At 38.2% G+C, this 22,456-nt stretch overlaps 1 protein-coding gene across 2 annotated transcripts in view; it reads right to left on the reverse strand.

Moving 5' to 3' along the window:
• The window catches only part of PDZRN4 (PDZ domain containing ring finger 4), a 374,440-nt gene that overhangs the window by 52,406 nt on the left and 299,578 nt on the right, over positions 1 to 22,456 (reverse strand). For both annotated transcript variants that reach the window (XM_030835379.3, XM_030835380.3), the window contains 2 exons: positions 19,070 to 19,326; positions 15,245 to 15,347 (listed from right to left, as the gene is read on the reverse strand). In XM_030835379.3, the coding sequence (XP_030691239.2) occupies positions 15,245 to 15,347; positions 19,070 to 19,326 (360 nt within the window). The remainder of the gene's footprint in view (positions 1 to 15,244; positions 15,348 to 19,069; positions 19,327 to 22,456) is intronic.

Here is a 22,456-nt window from a genome sequence, read left to right on the forward strand (position 1 = left end):
CATTTTTCATTTCAGGTATTGTGTTGTTCATCTCTGCTTGTTCTTTAGTCTGTCTGGGTTTTTGTCAAACATTTCTTGCATTTTCTCAGTCTCTGCCTCCATTCTATTTCTGAGATTTTGGATCATCTTTAGTATCATTATTCTGAATTCTTTTTCAGGTAGGTTGCCTATTTCTTCTTCACTTATTTGGTTTTGTAGGTTTTTACCTTGCTCCTTCATCTGTATTTTTTTGTTGTCTCATTTATTTGGTTGGGTGGGACTGTGTCCCTGTCTTACTGGTTGTTTGGCCTTAGGCTTCCAGCACTGGAGTTAGCAGGCAGTTGGGTAGAGCTGAGTCTTGATGCCAAGATGAGGACCTCTGGGAGACCTCACTCCAATTTATATTCCCTGGGAGCTGAGGTTCTCTGTCAGTCCAGTGGTTCAGAATCGGTTCTCCCACCACAGGAGCTCAGGCCTGACCCCTGGCCTGTGAACCAAGATCCCGCAAGCCACACAGTGTGGCCAAAAAAAAAAAAAAAAAAAAGGAGCAGAACAATAATAAAGAATAAAAAATAAAATAAGATTAGAAAACCAGCATATATACTAGAAAAGTGAAACAACTACTGGAAGGTAAAACAGAACTGCAGTAGCAAAAAAAAAAAAAAAAAGGCCGGAAAAGGCTTTGGCTGTGGGGGGTGGATCTTAGGCTGGGGGGCTTAGTTGGGGGCTGGGTTTAGGCAGGGGTGGGGTCTAGACTCAGGACTTATGTGGCAGGAAAAGGCACTGGGGTGTGGGGGGCGGGGCTTAAGCTCAGAGAGGCAGGAGGGGGCCCCGAAGTGCCTTTGGCATCGGAGTGTGGAGGATCAGGCCTGGGACCTCAGCAGGCTCACTGGGGCCCAGCTGGGTGGGAGAAATGCTAGCCATGTTCCTCCCCCATCCTCTGATCCCCTAGGATTCCTCCCCATTCGCCTCTACTCTTCTTGCCCTCCTCCCTCCCTTGCCCCCAGGACCCACACTGCCATAGAGGGCCCAGGAGTGCAGAGGACCAGGCCTGGGACACTAGCAGGCTCCCTGGGGCCTGAGTGGGTATGCAAAACACTAGCCCCATTCCCCTCCAATCCTCTGAACCTCCGAGGGTCTTTCCCTGTCCCTGTTGATCCCCTGTGGTGAGTGGGACTCTCCAGCCATGGGAACCCCTCCCCTCCCCCAGCCACCCCTCAGGGGTGCTGGTCCCATCCCTCCTCCACTTCTCCTCCCCACTCGCTCCCCCCACGTCCTACCCAGTCACTCGGGGGTTCCGCCCATACCCTTGGGTGTCGAGGTCCCTCACTAGCATCTGGTAGGTGCCCTAGTTGTGAGGAGACATCAACTCTTTCTCCTTCCTTCTTAAATATTCTTCACTCAAGGTGATGAAATTGAGCCTTACAATGGTTAAATGATGGAAAATACATATAAATACGCACACTCAAAATATAAATATAAATATATATCCCAGTCACTGTACTTAGGTTCTCATATATTATGTCATTTAATCTTAAGAAATACTTATTGTTAATATTATTTTCTTCACGCAGATGAGGAACCTTAGGCAGCAAGAGGTCACACAAGTACTAAGCAGTGGAGTTTAACTTGAGCCCACTTCAGGCTGATTCCTAATATATCTAAATATAATTTTTCCTCCAATCAGAGTGATATAATTAGGCCTTCATTTGTGAGTAACACAATTTTTAAGGGTTTTCTTCCAAATTAATGGATAAGTTAATTATAAGGGACAAAAACGAGGACCTAATGAAGGTAATTTATTTTATACAGTTGGAATATAAGCAAAATAATTCAGGTGTCAGAAAATCTTCTAGAGTCTTTTTCAGGTGATTGATCTGATATCTATAAGACATTGATCACCTTCATTACTATATTACAGAAGTCTATACTTTGTTATATGGCTACTATAGTTATGCACGTGTTCAAGACCTATAAGAAAAGTGACAAGAAATGATACTAAAAATAACTTCCCCACACCTGAGAGAAGTCCCTGAGAGAATATCTGGCTTTCTCTTCTTTTGACAGACATAAAGAATACAACTTGCATATGGAATGGTGAGTCTGGTTTTGAGTTGGGATAATGTTAATGCATTTCCTCCTCTGAGAATCAGAGAGTAAAACTAACTGAATATTCACATGTGCTGCCACCTCTGTGAATTACTATGAGTCCTATAGTTTACCTATCCTACATCAGGTTTTATTGCATTACTAAAAACTGTTTAAGGTGAATAAATGCATATCATTGGAAATTTTTGGACCTTTAAGTTAACACAGAAGAAAGTCAGTAATGGGAACTCTGATGATCATCTGGGATATCTGAAGGACAGAAAAAAGGTTTGAGTCCCTTTCACTTTCATTTTGGAGGAAGAGATTATATTAATTTCTGTGCCTATCAGACAGGAAGTGATTAAATCATTCTTAACTACAAACAGTAGTGTTTTCACTTAGGGAAATCACAGTTTTCTTATGAATTTCCCAACTAAATTCTCTCATGTTCTTTTTTTCTTTTTTTTTTTTTTAAAGAACTTAAAGAACTTTAAAACATTAAAAGAATTTAAAACTTTTGCTTAAGGGAATTCACAACTGCCTTTATTTGGCAGGTACTCGCATATAAGTGAATGGAAAAAAAAATTCTTTAAGGATTATGAACTCCCTGGCTGCAAAAAGGTTCAACAGCTGTTTGTGGATTCTCTAGTTACTCATAAACATCCTCTCAAAACACACTATCCTTCCAATGGTTATTTAGGACTTTTAGACCTCTCTCAGAAGATAAATTACAAGTGATCACTTTTCAGGATGTGTTGGTTTGGGATTGTTTATAAAAGAAAAGTGAATTATTGAGTATGTGTTCTTTTCTAGAGAGTATAATTTTCAAGAGTATAATATATGCCAAAGGGGAATATGAATAAGGAAACAAAATAATGAATATCTATTTTTTTTTTATAATAAATGTTTTGCTTTTTTTTTTTTTAAGAAAAAGAGGAAATTTTTGTCCAGCTTCTGCTAATAAGTAAATGTGCTAGGTGAATCTTTAACCTTCATGGGGTTTAGTTTTCTCTGTTAAGTAAATCAGATGTGCTTCTACAGCCTTCCTATGGTTCAAATTCCACCATGTCAAAGATGCTCCGTATAAGTGGAAACCAAAAGGGACAATAGACTGTAAGTCAAAAGCCATTACAATAGACAAAGCAGCTCATTATATAATGATAATGGGGTCGATTTGTCAAGAGGATATAACAATTGTAAAAATATACATATGTAGCAGCAGAGCAACTACATTTATTAAGCAAATACTAAAAGACCTGAAAGGAAAAATAGAGAACAATATAATAATAATAGAGGGGTCAATACCCCACTTTCAACAATGGACAGATCATCAACAAGAAATCAATAAGGAAACATTGAAAATCAGTAAGGATATGTTGAAAATCAATAAAGTAACATTGAACTTGAAATACAATTGACCTTTGAACAACACAATTTTGAACTACAGGGGCCCACTTACATGTGTATTTTTTAAAAATTAATGTGTATTACAATACTACACAATCTATGGTTGGTTGAATCTGTGGATGTGGAACCATGGATATGGAGGGCTGATTGTACAGTTACACACTTTTATATATATTTGACTGCATGGGGCAGTTGGTGTACCTACCCCCCCTCCCACTGTTGAAGGGGGAACTGTATGCTTTAGACCAAATGAACCTAATGCACATATACAGAACATTCAATCCAGCAGCTGCAGCAGAACACACTTTCATCTCAAGCACATACAGAACATTGTCCAGAATAGATCATATGTCAGATCACAAACCAAGTTTGGCAAATTCAGAAGACTGATACCATACCAAGTATCTTTTCTGACCACAATTGTATAAATGTAGAAATCAATAATAGGAGGAAAAAATAGGAGGAAAGAAATATACAGATATATGGAAATTAAAGAACGTACTGCCGAACAACCAATAATGAAAAAATAAATAAAAGAGGAAATCAAAAAATTTCTTGAAACAAATGAAAATGGAAATACAACATGCCCAAACTTACAGGATGCAGCAAAAGGAGTCCTAAGAGGAAAGTTAGTGATAAATGCTGACACTAAGGGGAAAAAAAAAAAACTAAAAAGAAAAAACCCACCTAATTTTACACTTCAAGAAACTAGAAAAAGAAGAGCAAACTAAGCCTGAAGTTAGCAGAAGGAAGAACATAACAAAGATCAGAACAGAAATAAATAAAATAGAGCCCAGGAAAACAAGAAATTATAGGTGAAAGTAGGAGGTGATTTTTTTAGAAGATAAAAAATGGACAAACTTTTAGCTAGACTAAGAATAAAAAGAAGGAAAAGTCAAATAAATAAAATCAGAAATGAGAGAGAACACATTATAATTGAAATCACAGGAATACAAAGGATCATAAGAGACTACTATGAACAATTACACTCAACAAATTGGATAACCTTGAAAATACGGATAAGCTGCTGGAAACATGCAATCTACCAAGACTTAATCACGAAAATATAGAAAATCTGAATAAACCAATAATAAGTAGGAGATTGAATCAGTAATCAGAAACTTCCCAACAAAGAAAAGCCCAGGACCAGATGGTTCTTCTGGTGAATTCTACCAAACAGTTGAAGAAGAATTAATGTCAGTACTTCTCAGAATCTTCCAAAAAATTGAAGAGGAAAGAACACTTCCAAACTCATTTTATAAGGCCAGCATTACCCTAAAACCAAAATCAGATAAAGTCACTACAAAATAAGAAAACTACAAGCCAATATCCCTGATGAATGTAGGCACAAGAATTCTCAACAAAATACTAGCAAACCAAATTCAACAGTACATTAAAAGAATCATACACCATGATCAAGTGGGATTTATCCCTCAGATGCAAAAGTGGTTCAGCATACTCAAATCAATAACTGTATACACCATATTAATAGAATTAAAGATAAAAATCATATGATCATCTCAATAGATGCAGAAAAAGCATTAGACAAAATTCAACATCCTTTCATGATTAAAAGCTCTCAACAAATTGGGTATAGAAAGAATGTACTTCAACATAATACAGGCCAAATATCACTAGCCTACTGCTAACATATTCAATGGTGAAGGGTTGAAAGCTTTTCCTCTAAGATCAAGAACATGACAAGGGTGTCCTCTCACATCACTCCTACTCAACACAGCACTGGAAATCCTAGCCCAAGTAATTAGGCAAAAAGAAGAAATAAAAAGCAGTAAGGAAAAAGTAAAGTTGTCTCTGTTTGTGGAAGATATGATCTTATATACAGAAAATCCTAAAGATCCCACTGAAAACTATTAGAATTAATCAGTGAATGCAGTAAAATTGCTGGATACAAAATCAACATAGAGTTATCAGTTCTGTTTCTCTACACTAACAATGAAATAGCTGAAAAAGAAATAAAGAAAATATCCTATTCACAATAACATCAAAAACAGTAAAATTCTTAGTAGTAAATTTAACCAAGGGGATGAAAGATCTGTACACTGAAAACTGTAAGACTTTCGTGAAAGAAATTGAAAAAGACACAAATAGGTGGAAAAATATCTCATGTTCATGGATCAGAAGAATTGATATTGTTATGTCCATATTATCCAAAGCCATATACAAATTTAATGCAATCACTATCAAAATTCCAATGGTATTTTTCACAGAAATAGAAAAAGAACTTAAAATCTGTATGGATCCAGAAAGGTCCCAAATAGCCAAAGCAATCTTGAGAAAGAAGAACAAAGCTGGAGGCATCACACTTCCTGATTTCAAACCATATTACAAAGTTATAGTGATCAAAATAGTATGATGCTGCTATAAAAAACAGACACATAGACCAGTGGAACAGAGTGAAGAGCCTAGAAATAAACCCAAGCATTTATGGTCAACTATTATTTGACAAGGGAGCCAAGAATAATCAATAGGGAAAAGACAGTCTCTTTGATAAGTGCTACTGGGAAAACTGGGTATCACATGCACAAGAATGAAATTGGGTCCCTGTCTTATACCACTCACAAAATTAACTTCAAACAGATTAAATACTTAAATATAAGACCTGAAACTATAAAACTCTTAGAAGAAAATATGAGGACAAAGCCCCTTGACATTGTTCTTGGCAACTAATTTTTGGGTATGACACCGAAAGCACAAGCAACAAAAGCAAAAATAATTAAGTGGGACTACATCAAACTAAAAACTTTCTGCACAGAATAAGAAACAATCAACAGAATAAAGAGGCATTGCACAGAATGGGAGAAAATATTTGCAAACCACACATCACATAAAGGGTTAGTATCCAAAATACATAAGAAACTCATACAGTTCAACAGCAAAGACAACAACAAAACCACAAATAATCTGATTAAAAATGGGGGTAGAGGACTTGAATAGACACTTTCATAAAGAAGAGATACAATGGCCAACAGGTACATGAAAAAGTGCTCAACTTCACTAATCATCAGGAAATGCAAATCAAAGCCACAATGAAATATCAATCACTTCATACCTGTTAGAATGGCTATAGTCAAAATGACAGATAATGTGTTTGGTGAGAATGGCGAGAAAAGGGAACCTAGTGCACTGATAGTGGGAATGTAAATTGGTGCAGCCACTATGAAAACCAGTATGGAGGTTCCTCAAAAATTAAAAATAGAACTACAAAATGATCCAGCAATCCCGAAGGAAACAGAAACAAGATATCAAAGAGATATCAGCACCCCCATGTTCAGTACACCATTATTCACAATAGCTAAGATATGGAAACTACCTAAGTGTCCATCAATCCACGAATGGATACATAAAATGTGATATATATATATATATATATATATATCTCATACATACACATGATACGCACACACAAAATGAAATATTATTCAGCCGTAAAAAGAAGGAAATCCTGCCATTTTCCACAACGTAGATGGACGCTGAGGGCGTTATGTTAAGTGAAATAAGCCAGACAGAGAAAGGCTATATTGTGTTCTCACTTATATGTGGAATCTAAAAAAGGCAAACTCAAAACCAGAGAGTAGAATAGTGGTTGCCAGGGGCTGGGGTTGGGGGGTTTGAGGAGATGTGGGTCAAAGGTACAAACGGCCAGCAATAAGGTGAGTAAGTTCTGGGGATCTAATGCACAGCGTTTTGATTACAGTTAACAGTACTATGTTATATATTTGAAAGTGGCTAAGAGAGTAGATCTGAAATGTTCTCATTACACACATAAAAATGGTGATCATGTGAGGGGATGGATGTATGAACTAGCCTTACTGTGGTAATCATTTTGCAACATATGCATGTATCAATCATTATGTGGTATATCTTTAATTTATACAATGTTATACAGCAGTTATATTGGGCTGGCCAAAAAGTTCATTTGGGATTTTCCATCTCTTACAGAAAAATCGAAACAAACTTTTTGGCTAACTCAATATTTCAGTAAAGCTGGAAAAAATACAGATAGATTTATGTATAAAGCACTTTACTGTAGCTTTTTATGATAGCCAAGAAAATATGGAAAAATAAATACCCAACAAAAAGGTAAATTTTCAGTTATACAAAAAAACCAATGTACATAAAGAGGGAAACACATTAAATGTTGACTGTGGTTAACTCAGGTAATACAATTGCGGATAATGATATTTAAATTTTTTATTTTGGACTTCAAACACATAGATCAGATTTACCATAATTCTTGGCCCATCTGTATTGTACATGCAAGTTTCCCCTTTACCGATATTAAATTAGATTATTTAATACATAGTGAATACCGGTGGGCTCACCACATAACTGAGAACTAGGGCATCACCGATAGCTTATGTCTTAAGGGAGAAAAGGTAGAACGATATGCCAATACAAAACACATGCTCTTTAAAGATTCCAACATTTTTTTCAGAGATAATAAATTGATGGAAAAAAATCCAAACTAGAATAATTTTCCTAATTAAAAAATAAACACTGTATTTAAATAAAACCATTTGTTTCTAGTGCCTACAGACTGCATCTGACATTCTGAATTGGCAAATGTATATGAGTTAACTTGTTCTAAACACTAAAGCTAAAGACAGGGCGAGAGGGCGTGTTGCTTGCTACAATTGGTACAACAGACCAGACTATTGTACAGTCTGTACAGACCAGAACAACTACTCACAATGTGGAGTCTTACATGGGTGTGTGCTCTCTTTATAAAAACCCATAAAGTGTCAGTTGATATGTTTGAAATGTTAAAATATTTGTAAAATTTTTAAGGATTTGACTATGCATTTGTGTCACTTTGCTTTTGTATTACATGGAAGAACTAGATGCTGACAAATCATTCCATAACCAACACTAGTGGCCTCACAGAGCTCACATGTGAGGATGCTGTGATTGAAGAGGTAAGGGGTCCCTTCAAGAAACAGAGCTAGAACTGGGACCAGACTCCTAGTTTGGATTCCTTTCACTTGATTACATTGCTTCTGAAAGGAACATTGGAATGCTTATCTGTGATTTGCTTTATATTGGAACAGATAGCTCTTCTTTCTTTGTACCTATGAAAACTGTTCTTTGAAAGCAGAATAGAAGTCATTGGGAAAATATGATTTCATATGCAAATGTTCACCTTAAACCCAACCTTTCCCGAACACCTTTCAGTAATGCAAGGAAATCATCTGAATGTGTATCACTGAGTATCATCAAACAAAAACTGAATGTCAGCATTTTGATAAAATTCATATACGTAGCATAAGGAATCTTCATTTTCTATCTAGATTCCTAGTCAAAGAAATGTGCCCTTGGTTACATTGTTTAATCACCAACTTGGAAGGTTCAATTTGCTTTTCATTGTTTTCTTAGGAAATAAAGTTTAGTGTTGTCATAATCAGTGAGGCAAAAGACAGATTTGCCTCATATTTGTTTTATGAAATTACATGACCAAATTAACAGCCATACTAAACTCATTTCTTTCAGTAAGAAATCTAAAAGAATTACAATAACCTTGATGACTATTTCCAACTTTGTGGCATTTTCTCTCTAGCCACTCCTTAAGAAGATCTTTTTTTTTAAAATAGAAATTCATGACTTAGGAAAATTGTTCAATTTAGTAAACATGGGTATTCAAATTAGGAACTTCTGAGTCATCTCTGCTTGTACTATTAGGATTATATAAAATGGGATTACAAAATCTCAGATTCCATTAAGGCTCAACAAATATAAAAACTAGGACAACCATACAAGGTATGCAAAAGGACATTTTTGAAAATGGAAGAGGATGCTATTCATAGTTAAATTTGAACAGTATTCGTATATGGAGACAGTTTAGGGCAAACCAGGGCATATGATTATCCTAACACAAACTGAACCCCAGTCATTTTTACCTACGTAAATTAGCATGTTTATTTACTAGGGTCCTCCAGCTTATAAGTTTGGGGTAAAACATGTGCATCTTCTTTGTTAGAAAGGCAACCGAAAACATCCAGATTTTCTTCTTTTATGATCTGGCACAAGTGTATGTTAACTGGTTAACAACAGGGCTGTTAGCTGAATTATTATGGGGAAAAAACTCAAAGACTTTCATACTTTATTTCAAATTTCTCTTCTCCATCAACTCTCTTCTTCCTTCCCTTCATGTAACCCTTTGTATTTGTTTTCAGGACTCATAAAATAAGAACAGTAGCAGCAATGGTCAATACTTTGTTCACTTATCAAGCAAATGCTGCTGAGTGCCCCCCATGAACTAGGGCATGTGCTAGGCTTTCCAGGTGATATAAAGATAATTAGAAGTGGTCACTTCTGTTAAAAAATAAAAACTATTTAGAAGAAAAAGATAAGTACATAAATAACTATAACCCAGGAAATCACGACAGAAATATTTATAGAATATTTTATATATATATATATTTTATATATATATACACACACACATATATATAATATATAATAGTCCATTGTATGTGTATGTATATACATACAATGGAATATTATTCAGCCATGAGAAAGAAGGAAATTCTGTCATTTGTGACAACAGGGATGGACCTTGAGGGCATTATGCTAAGTTAAATAAGCTAGATAGAGAAAAAAAAATATGCGTGGTATCACTCACGTGGAACATAAAGAAAACAAAATAAAGTCAAACTCTTAGAAACAGAGAGTAGAAAAATGGTTTTCAGGGGCTAGGGGGGTGAGGTAAATAGGGAGAGGTCAGTAAAACAGTACAAACTTTAAAAGAAAAAAAGAACAAATAGCTATTAGAAAGGGAGAGGATATCTGTTATAACTGCATGGTGGTCTCAAGCTCCTTTCCAATTCCCTTGTGCAAAAGGTGGAAAGGGATTGTGCTGCTCAAAGGTTGGTCCATACAGACAATAATGTGAATCCTCATATATTCCTGCATCAAATATTGAGCATCTGCTATGAGACAGGTGATATCAGGCAATGATGAACACACAGGTAAGGCCTCTGCCCTCACAGCCTAGAAAGGAGCCACACAGCTCTATATGTGCACACTAAGGAAACTTTTCTGAAAGTTGGCTCACAAATCATGAAGTTGCTCAAAAAGATATGATTAAAATCTCACTAATGCTTATCCTCTTGTTAACTACTCTTTTGAATGAACATCTTCCTGATTCATAATTCTCTTTTCTTTAACTATGTACAAGAGGGATTATATACTTAAATTCTCACAAATATTCTGCACGTATTCACAGGAATCCAGCTCTGGGAAATAAATTTTGCAAAATGACACTTCTCAGCATAGCACAAGGGTTTACTTACGCTTTGCATAAGAATTGCCAAGAGGAAGCTAATTAATATGCTAAATGCTCTTTCTTGTTTGTAGATACTAGCCCAAGTTTGGGTTTCAGTTAACATTATATAGAACTCTGACACATACTTGTCTTTCTCTCTTTTCTACTTTTAATACCTCTCCAAGCAAACTTCTAAATCCTCTTTCATAGTGATGACAATGTACACACAAGGGAAACTCTATGTGCACTTAACTCAGGCTATTGGATATGTTTCTTCAACTTAATCTTAGGGGAAGGAATAAAAACAACTTCAAGCAGCATTTCTAAATGATAAAAATCACCAAGCTCAGAAATGTGGCTTAAATTACTTGCTTGTCTTGGCTAACATGATGTTTTATACTATCCAAATGTTGTACTTATTAATTTTCTGACTGTCCTCTATCAACACTGGGTTTTGAGAGTTGATGGCAAATGGTGCAGAAAATTCAACGTCTTCCTTGCATTCCGGCAGTAGCAAACATACCTTTATTAGGAGTTGGACAAAAGAGCTCTGTTTTCTCAAAGGCTTTCCCTTTAAATTATTTCTGGTAAAGGCCGGATTTGAGATCCGCCTCTGACTTGCTAAAGGCTATTTATGATTTATTTCAACCTTTAGCTGGCTCTAGGAAACAAAAAAAGAACAAAGTTGAAAATACAGAAAAAGGAGTGCTTAATCCTCAGTATTTCAGTGGAAGTAAGAGTCGGCACCCTGACTCTTATGATGGCTGCATTGTGTAAATTTTGATATTTTTATTTTTTCCTTCAAAAATGAAATTAAAATCCTTTACATTTTTAATTAGAAAACAGTGCCATTATTGTTTAAAACGATCAAATTTTAAGCTGTGAGTCTTTTAATACAGGTTGGTCTGCTGAGACTTTTCTGAAGCACTGGGGGGAAATTTAAAACCCAGGCAAATAATTTTCTGAGGCAAAGTGGTGATAGGCCATGGTGAGATATGGGTGTCATAAAAATTTCACAGTGGTCCCTAACACACCAGAGTCACCATAGCATTGACACATTGACTATAATATCTCCAAAGAAGCATTTGCTGTCTATCATGGTTCTGAAGGGAGCTGTTACCATCTATCAATGCAATAATCTGCATGTTAAAGAGTCCCTAAATATGTCTTTACAAGATAGTCAGATCTGTTTTGGTCTATTGGGTCAATAATCCACACACTAAAAGTCCCTAAATGTGTATTCACAAGATAGACAGATCACCTTTGGTTCACTGAGTCAATAGTAAGTAGGCCTTTAAAAAGGTGCCTATATAGTTGCATGGTTTGTTTTTCAGCAAGTTCAGAAATTCAGTTCTGTACTCTTTTTGTCTTTTAAGAGTAGATTTATTATGCTAATTACAGTGGATGCCAGAAGCTGAGTTTCACTCTGGCCTATGATATTTTGCCCTCGAAAAGTCAGAAGAAAAAACCCGCCCGAGCACAAACTATATTAAAACTACGAGGCGAGGAATGGAAGTGCAGACACACAGGCAAAGCCCTCCGGGCCAGGATGAATGCTGTGCTTTCAGACTATGTCTTACCCCTGCCTCTGTCACCGGTCAGCTTCTAGCCTCCCACCCTCCTCCGACTGCTCTGTTGGAGGCTCTGCTTGCCCATCTTAAAGCTCATTTCAGCGGCAGAGGGATCTTACGAGGGCTGCAGAACCCAGCCCTGCTCTCCACCAGCTACTCATGCTGAGTTCACCTCCTACCGCTGCCCGACGCCCTTGCCTCTGCCCCCAGAGCACACCAGCCTCTGCTGTTCCTGGAGCCCACCAGCTGTGGTCCTGCTTCCAGTTCTTTGTACTTGCCCTTCCCTCTGTCTGGAAAGCTCCTCTCTCAGAATCCACACGGCTAGCTCTTTTACTCTCTTTAGGTCTCTTATGAGAGAGGCCCTCCCTGACCACCCTGTATAAGAGAGCAACACCTCATCCCAACACCATGCACTTCCTTCCTCTGTTACCACACCGTTTGTTGTCCACTAGCAGTTAATCACCATCTGATATAATATGTCTTTACTTACTTGTTTCTTGTCCATCTCTTTCTCCTAAAGGTTAAACTCCACTGGGGCAGAGGCTTCATCAATCCCAAACTTAGATAAGAACCTGGCATATTTTTTTTAACTGCTCATTAAATATTTATGGTACAACTGAATGAAAGCAGATGGAAAGGAGTCCTGTCTCTACTTTTCCGATTGCCTATTGATGTGTTTTCATGTTTAGGTTGAAGAGGAATGAGTACCTCTTTCTGAGATGAAGTCCTCTGTTTGGCCATTAGACCTCTGTTCTCCATAATACTCTCTAAGTGGCACAAAACAGGTCCTTCCTGAAGGACCACTGCATCCACTGCATCCCCGCAGCTACTGGGTTATAACAGAGTTCCTGGAGGAGCTGGGGTCATCTGAGCCTGTCACAGAAACACTTGACCAGCCTGCTTCTAAGTGTAATACTGTGTAAAGGCAGCATTTCTAAATCTCCCTGGTGATACTATCAGCTCTTAAATTCTCACAAATATTCTGCACGTATTCACAGGAATCCAGCTCTGGGAAATAAATTTTGCAAAAATTTATTGCTCTGGTGATAGCAGAGGACTGACTAGAGCTCACAGTCTCATCTGATGCAAACAAGAGGGATGGCGTGTGGCACTGTGCCACGTTAGCATAACAGACTGAGGTGTACTGGGTAGAGCCATTCTCTCCTAAGCTTGGTCAGTTATCCTTGGGGTATTCCCCAGTGCTTCCACCCCTACTTTTAGCCATGCAGATATTCTCAAATGTATCCCTTCTCAAGACCGAAGCCTGTCACAGTAACTTCTTCCTTATTTAAATTTCATGGGAATATTCTTTATTTCAATAACTCAGAAAGGTGACTTTGGCAAGAGAATCACAGCTGACAGCAAAGCAATGACCATGGTGGTGTGATTAGTAGAGGCTGCAGGCTACAGAAGGCCTGTCTGAGCATTTACCACTGTCATCACACTGATGCTGGTCTCTCCTAGGGACTGACATTGGTCAGAAAAGAGGATGCAGTTCAGCATTAGTAATCACTATAGAATCTGTCTGTATTGTAATAGTCAAAGATATGCTAATTAATTAAAAGAATTTTTACTGTGAACCTGCTTAACCTAAGCAAGTCTTTCTCCCATGTCCTCCCCTAGCACACAGATGTATTTTAATAAAGCTTTAAGGCACAAACGAAACAAAAAGCTGAAGTGATCTAGAAAAATCCATTCCCCAAACCCAAAGCAATTAATTAACTGAAAGAAAAACATGATTTAATCTGAATTATTTGGATAAGTGTCTCAACTTTGTAATTTATTTTGCATGAATGGGCAAAACTTAATGGCTATTTCAGTGTATACCAGTACTTAAGCAGGTTTATAAAATAAAATTTTCAATCAAATTAATGGAGAGGAGGGGATAAGAAATTAACAAGAACAACAGCAACAAAACCATCAACTCAGATACTAGGTATCATCGCACACCCTTCCAAATTCTGGCTGAAAAGAAATAATGATTTCTGTAATCCCCAGCAATGACTTTTGCAGGGGCAAGATTTCAAATAAACATCTATTTGCTTTAGGTGAGCTTCACTGAATTGGCCTTATTTGATTTCAGATCCCCCTAAGGGAAGAGATTTCAGGATTTCCTGGTTGTAAAATGGAAAAGAACATTTTGCTGAACTTGTATGACATCACTGAAAGCATTAAAAGGGCAGATAATCACAGGTTCTCTGGCTGTTTACCAGAGCTTCTTTACCTCCTCAATCTACTTTATTTCCAAATGTCAGAGTAGTCTGAAACCTTTCAAAGATTTATAGACTGCAGAAGCAGAGGAAATATTAGGATAAATTCTTTAACTTTTGTGAAAGCTTTTAAGTAATTAATAGATGGGCTTTTGGAGTTGTTTCATAACACAGTACGGATACTCTGACATGTACCGTGTGAAGGCTAAACACGGTCATCTCTCAATCTAGAAAGTCACGGAAACTGCTCTTTAGAGTACTTGAGTCATTAAAAAAAAAAATTGAATTTGTGAAGGGGAATAAAAATAATATAAGATTTAGTTTATCAGTTAAAATAAAAATACTACACAATGAATGAAAATAGTAAATATAGTCTCGGTTTTAAATATAATTTCTTTTCCAAACTCTACTTGGAAATTCTCTTATATTACAAAACAAAGGAAAAAAATGTAGCTGCCATAATATTATTTATATAAAGCAACAAAAATGTGAGCAAATTATTTTCAGGCTTGTATTATAAAAATGTTTTCCTATATAATTAAAATACCAGTGCCAAATAGCTGAAACAAATATTTAAAAGCTCTTACCTTAGATATATAATAGACAAAATAGTTCTCACAGTAATAAATTAATTTTTTCTTTGTTATGTAAAATGCCTCAACCATAACTTCATGAAGAAATGTGAAGTGGTGTGAAAATGATCTTACCTCATATTCAAAGTCCTCAGTTCTGTCTGCATCAGCAGGCAAGCTGGAAAGATACTCATCGTCCTCATAAAATTCATGCTCCATCGGATGAAGAGAATGGCAGCTATGGGGAATGTAGCAATATGATAGGAATGGATCAAAAGGGTTGTTCCCAAGATTAAAACTAATTTTAGAATTTCACTTTAGTTTTCACCACTCGCCAAAAAGACCTTTAGTGATCTAGCCTTTAAACGAATTACACCGCAGAAAGAGCAACTGTTTTCTTTCTCCCCCTATATGAAGTCCATCAATTTGATTTTCTGAGAGAATACTAAGATAATGGCTCAGGGTCAAGCTTCATTCTGTGAAGGGGCAGATGTGCGACCTCCCCCCGCCGTGGTGCTATATCGATACTCTGGCCTCCTTCCATTCCATCGAATGGACTTGATCCATGCATCGGTGTGTGGCATTTGAGACTGAAGTCTACCCGAAGGTGGGTATTTTATAACAAAGTACTTCCAATTTCCTAATTACAGCCTCAAACCGGTTCTGAAGTCTGCTTTTAAACGCGCAGTCGGACCTCTGTGTCCTCGGGTTCTGCATCCGAGTATTCAACCAACCGTGGATCAAAAAATCGAATTTTTAGTTTTATTTCCAACCTTGAGGCTATCCCAGCTACCTCGCAGCAGCCATGAGATGACCCAGTGGATAGATGAATGTAAAGACAGACATTTCCAGATGTGGTGGGCTCTGTACTGGGACAGTGGGGGGAAGAAGTGCGGTAGCACGCGATTCTGGTGAGTGTGGGGCAGGGGCCTGCTGACTGCGAGGGGCACTTCAGGAGGAAGGAGGATGAAGGCCGCGGTACCGTGGTAGGAGTGATGCTCTGCCTCCTCGACATAAATGGTGCGGTGTATGCCAACCTCCCACCACCCTCTGTCTCTCTGTTAAGCAACTTAATCCTGGCATGGACAAATAAAGTTGTTATCTGTACCCCCCTCCCCCCCAAAAAAATCGAATCTGAGGTTGGTTGAATCCTTGCATGCGGAACCCGTGGATGTGCAGGTAGGGTGGGCACTGTGTTTTTCAGATTGTAAATCGTACTCACATTGCCCCCATTTCTTAAGATTTCCTTCCTCTTTCTCCCTCATAACCCACATCTTTCCCTCTTTGATAAAAGGCATGTCCACAAATATTAAAGAACGTTCATGGTGATAACTCACTGGAAACTCCTATAAGCCACAGATTTGCATAATCCCTTTAGAAAATTTCTCAGGACAAGGAGAACTGATGGAGTGAAGGGAATGAAGAGGACCCAAGGCATTGTATATTACTTCTACGTATCCTTTAACTTTGGGGAAATGGTTTTCATAATTTATAGAAGTCCTTTCAAATTGCTATATGCCATGATAGAGACACTATACATTATACAATATGAAAGCTAAGCACAGTTGAACAGCAAAGGGCATGAGGTCCTCTATAAGTATTTCCAAGTCAGTGAAAAGGCCTAAGTGAAATTAACCAAGTTGGTTTCAGGTGAGACCTCTAAGCCCAGCCATTTTGGACATTATGAACAAACTGGAGTTAGTGGCATAAATTAGTCCCCTCATTACTAGCTGAAATGCCAGAGAGATTCATCCTGGTGCCCTCACACAGTCAGTGTAAATATTCTACCAGCCTCTTCTCACTATACTCTAATATTCTCTGATTTTCATGCAAATAGCAAAAGCAGTACAGTTAGTATCTTGCTTGCTGGTCTAACAGGTGAACCCTCCTAGCTTAAAGCTGGACTGGCTTTTTTTTTTTAACTTTTTATTTTATATTGGAGTGTAGTTGATTAACAATGTTGTGTTAGTTTCAGGTGTACAGCAAAGTGATTCAATTATAAATATACGTGTATCTATTCTTTTTCAAATTCTTTTCCCATTTAGGTTGTTACATAGTATAAGGAGAGTTCCCTGTTGAGAAGCCCATTTGGGCTGGTAAAACATCAGAGCCTGCTGTTTGGGGCATCTGATGTGTTTCCCTGGTCTTTGACTTAGTAAGTAGGAAGCCCTGCTGTGAAGAACACCTTATTAATTCAGTAAACATTTACCAAGTATCTACCAGATGCCAGGCCCTATGCCAATGGCTGGAAATCGGTTGGTGTCTTTTTAATTGGGTAGAGCAGCAAAGTGGGAATTTTAATATAGTGAGATAATTAAGGGAAAAATAGAGACACTATGAGAGTACCTACTACAGTCCTAAGAAGTCTGCTAGAAGAGGTTACCTTTCAGCTATGATCTGCAGGACTTGGGAAGAGGACACAGCGTACTGGTTAAGGGAGTGGGCAGTGGAGTCAGACCTCTTGGGCCCAGGAGCCTGGCCCTATCGCTTCCTTGCTGTATGACCTTGCCGATTACTTAACATTTGCTTCCTCATCTGTGACATGGAGATGATAATAATATAATGTACTCCCTCAGAATGTTGTTATGAGGAGTAAATGAATTAATAATTGTAAAACACTTGGAATATTCCCTAAAACATGTTAAGTTAGCTAATAAATGTTAGCTATTATTCATTCAAGAAAGTATTTATTGGATGGCTACTCTGTGTTACACTCTACTAATGAATATTGTATATTTGTTTGCTTGTGTATTTTTCATCTCCACTGTAGAATATAAGCTCCAGGAGGCAGTGGCTTTATCTTTTGTTCCCAGTTTTATGCCCAGTACCTAGTTCCAGTACCTGACACAAGGGGCTATTTAATAAGTAAGGGATAGATGACTAGAATCGTAGGTCAGACAAACAGAGCCCCTGCCCTCCTGGAACTTGAAGTTTCAAAAAGTGGTTTCCAAAGCATGGCTGCACATTAAAATTGCCTAGGGAAATTTCTGAAAAATTCTAATGCCTGGGTTTTGGCCTGAGGTGGGATTGATCTGGGCATTGCATTGATACTGCTTTTCAATGTTCCCAGGTGATTCTAATGTACACGTGTGAACCACTGAGTTGGACTTAACAGAAGCCACTAAAGGGCAGGTGGGTGTCAGGACCAAGTGTATATTTTACTAAATGGAGCATGGATTGCAGTAGGCAATGAAAATGCAGGCTAAAGAGACTACTGCTCTTATAAATCAAGCTCTCAATAATGTTTGAATATTTGCTTAAAAGTTCACAGAACAAAGTGTGTGGAGCAAAACAAACTTCCAAAGCTGCAAGCTTTGAATAATAGCATTATTTGAATAAACTATCTCTAACTGCCTTTAACTCAGGTAAAAATTGAAAAGAAATATTCCTTTAATAATTCCTTATTTTGTAGCTCTATACTTCTTCTTGGACAGCCAGGATCTTTGGTTCACGTCTCAATATATCAGGTAATTGCTTCATTTGGAGAATTGCACTTTAATAAATTTCCTAGCTTCTCCTTTAAAGAAGAGAAAAGCACAAGAGAAAGAGAGAGACGACACACAGAGAAGAATATAGTGCCAACATGCCACTTCTGGGTCTGTCTTAACAAGGTTTTTGGCAGCTTCGGTGAGAAAAGCTATTTCCCTGACCAGTTCTCATGAGCTGTGTGAGGCTTGTGTTGACTGGAAATATGAAGATGAACTAATCAGAGCCAGACTTTTTCACTCAGCATCTCAGCAAGTATGATTCCTGAGCTGAAACAACCGTGCAGGTCAGGAAAAGTAAGCAGGACAGCTGAGAACTAATTGGATGGAGACACAGTTACAGACACTTTCCAAACAGAACTGAGAGCTTGTCTCCATAATTGTCAACTTGCTACAGTGACTGTTTCTTCCCAACACCTACTTTCAATGACGAATGACAACAAATAGGGCTTTGGGAGAAATGACAGAAAAATACCTGTCTGAGAGCAGAAATGGACAGATGTCGGGCACTGGAGGGGTGGGTGGCCTAAGTTTGGCCAGGGCCATGATATGTTCAAAGGTGATGTCCGTCTGGGTGCTGGCGTTCACGAGCCGCACTTCTGGGGCCGTACCATAGGCTGGTTTACTGAGAGGTGTTCGCCTTAGCACCTGGACCACAATGGGCTCCTTGGCATTTCGAAAAGCTTCCACTGCCTCTTCATGGGTGGCCTTTGAGAGATCCTTCCCATTGACCTGCAAGATAAAAGGACATTGTTCATCTCAGAGGAAAGAACAGAGAGGCTGTCATGATAGATTAAAAAAAGGTGGGCAGGGGAGACTTAAACCAGCTCTGCTAAGAATTTTGTAAAGGAATATTTAATCAGACATTGACATTTATTGAACTCTTCATCAGCAGGAGAAAGTGAAGGAGACTAGGAAAACAGTTATTTCTTATACCTTTAGCAAGCACATCGTCAGAATTATTAGTAAAGATTTCAAAACTCAAACAGCACACAAACTTCAGCAAATGTTCAAAATCTTCAGCTAGGTAGAAATGTTAAGTATATCCTTTTTAAAAAATGATCTATCAATCTCTTGGTGGTATTTTCAATATTTAATCAGTCTTACTGACTTGAAATCGAATTTGGGGGGATATTGTCAAATTTCTTTCATATTCATCATTTTAATCCAAGACCAGATTATTGCTCATGTGCATATTATCCTAAATCCTTGCTATTCAAAGTGTGGTCCAAAGGCCAGCAGCATAAGAGATTAGAAATACGGAATCCCTGGCCCTATCCCAGACCTACTAAATGAGAACTGGCATTTCAACAAGATTCCAGCTGATTTATATGCACAAGAAAGTAGCACTGCTCTAAAACACCTCTGAGTGAGCATACCATGTCCCTTGCCTCCTTGCCTGTTTCCATTTATACCAGTTTATGACTCTCCAGTGTAGCCCTGGACATAACAGAGGAAGAGGTGATGTTTGTCTTTGCCCTCCATCACTGCTTCTCAGTTGGGCCAACCATTGGCATTTGGGAGATAAAAATTATTCTTTTAGTGATGATACTCTCCCACACCTGCTTATGTAGGGCCATTGATGTTCCCCCACATTTGTGGCACCCAAAACAGCCACACTCTTTTCTGATCACCCTCTTGAGAGACAGTATAGAGACTGCTCTCAAATTGTCATCAATTTATTCCCCTAAAATGGGTCCTGATAGCACAGCCTCTTAGTGGAAGTTGTGTTTTCATAAAGGACTACAGAATCCTGAAAGAACTTCACAACTCCCACCTGCAATGAATCAATAATATTGGCTTTTGCAAATAGGAAGACATACGTGGGAGTACAGTACTGTGCTCAAAACCCCTGAAATTATACCATTTCTAGACAACTAAACTACCCGCCTGTTGGCGAGGCTCTGATAACTGCTATGCTCCAGTAAGTCCTTAGAGATCCCTGGGTGCCTTCAAAAGAATCAAAGGGAATCACTGAGTTGCAGCCAGAGAGCGATTGGCTGACATTCAAATGAGCACATTTTCTCTCCCTGAGTAGACAAAGAACATGTGCATGCTCAAAGCAAACGTGGGGCATTTGGGGGTAAATGATACAATGCCAGGTAGAAATCATCATGTCATGTAGAGATGGGCTTAATGACCTGGAGGGGCTAATTTGCTCAATCGACCCTGAAAGAGTTAATGTGCCTTCAGAAATTGAGCAATTAAGTTTCCTCACTAGCACCATATGACCCAGTACAGTTCTCAAATAACTAGTAAGAAACATCAGTTTGAGATTTGGGTGTGTACCTACCAATGTGCACGCTCACTAATCTGTGCATTCACTCTCTCATTCTTTTCTCCACGAACTAAACTTAAACATTCCCACTGAGTTTTCTCTGGCACAACCTTGGAATGGCTTGATGACTTTGGGCATACAGGAGGATGTGAACGCGGGACACCTACTGACCAGCATTCACTCCTTGAGCTGCTGTTGGATGACAGGCACTCTGGGCTGAGGCCACCACTCCTGAGGACCTGCAGTCAGCAAATGATAAGAGAAGTTCCAGGATGGAAAAGCACAACCTAAAATCTGGCCTCTCATGATGAATAGCGTCATCCTCTGTGTCTCATATTGTGGTCAGTATTTATAAATTCCAGGGTTATGGAAGATGATCCAGTGGTAGATAATACTGCTCTGTCAGTATCTATGTGTTAGGGAAGAATTGCCCTTTTGTCCACACGTTTCCTGCTTCATGGTGTCCCTTCAACTTAGTGAATATTTACTCGTACAAGATTTCATACCCCTCCTTCTCTGAAAAGAACTCCTGGTCACAATCTGTTATCAACTATTTAAAATCTACTGGAATTATGTCAATAATGTTACCTTTTCCTATAAACCTTGCATCTGGAGTAACTCTTTTAACAATGGCAGAATGAAAGAAGACAGAGCCCTATTTTTTTTTTTTTTTTTTTTGCGCTACGCGGGCCTCTCACTGTTGTGGCCTTTCCCGTTGTGGAGCACAGGCTCCGGACGCGCAGGCTCAGCGGCCATGGCTCACGGGCCCAGACGCTCTGCGGCATGCAGGATCTTCCCGGACCGGGGCACGAACCCGCGTCCCCTGCATCGGCAGGCGGACCCTCAACCACTGCGCCACCAGGGAAGCCCGACAGAGCCCTTTTTGAAGGAACTTCAAGCAATATCTGAGGGTAAAGGGAAAATAATTTGTGGCCATGGTTTCTTCCAGTCATACATTAAATCCTACTAATGCATAAATTGTGTGTCATTAAATAACGAACAGACAAATGCCATTATTCTATTTCTTCCCCAAGGTGGCTCAGTACCTTGTCTACAATCTAGTCTTGATATTCCTTTGTTTCTTATTTGTTTTAGTGATCTTCAAAGCAAGAATAATTTTTAAAAAGTGAGTTCCTTACTGATAATGATTATTTATTTTATGTTCCAATAAGGTAAATAAGATTATTTTTGCAAAGTTCAGAAAAGTATAAAAATTTCTGCAGAAACATAAAAATTGCTGGAGAGTATTTTAGGCTGTGACATTATTAGTTCTTATTGCAATGCTTAGTATATGCAGATGTTAGCTTTCATACAGCAAGATCAATAGCTATTGATTCTAAGAACTGTACATTCATTCATTTACAATCATGGCATTTATATGCAAATTTCTTTTTTTTTCCTTTAAGATAATCAAATACAGTCTTAAAAAAGGACAGTCAATATAATCTGAAGTATCTTACTTCCCCATTGGGAATGCTCTTTTCTTCCAGTTATCATGCAGCTGACCTCTATTTTCATAAGCTATTTAATATCTCTCGAAGTAAAGAAGTCTATGACCTTTAAAGGCTCTGCTGCCCCATAAGA

Source organism: Globicephala melas, chromosome 10 (genome assembly GCF_963455315.2).
Source record: "Globicephala melas chromosome 10, mGloMel1.2, whole genome shotgun sequence".
Classification (NCBI taxonomy): Eukaryota; Metazoa; Chordata; class Mammalia; order Artiodactyla; family Delphinidae; genus Globicephala; species Globicephala melas.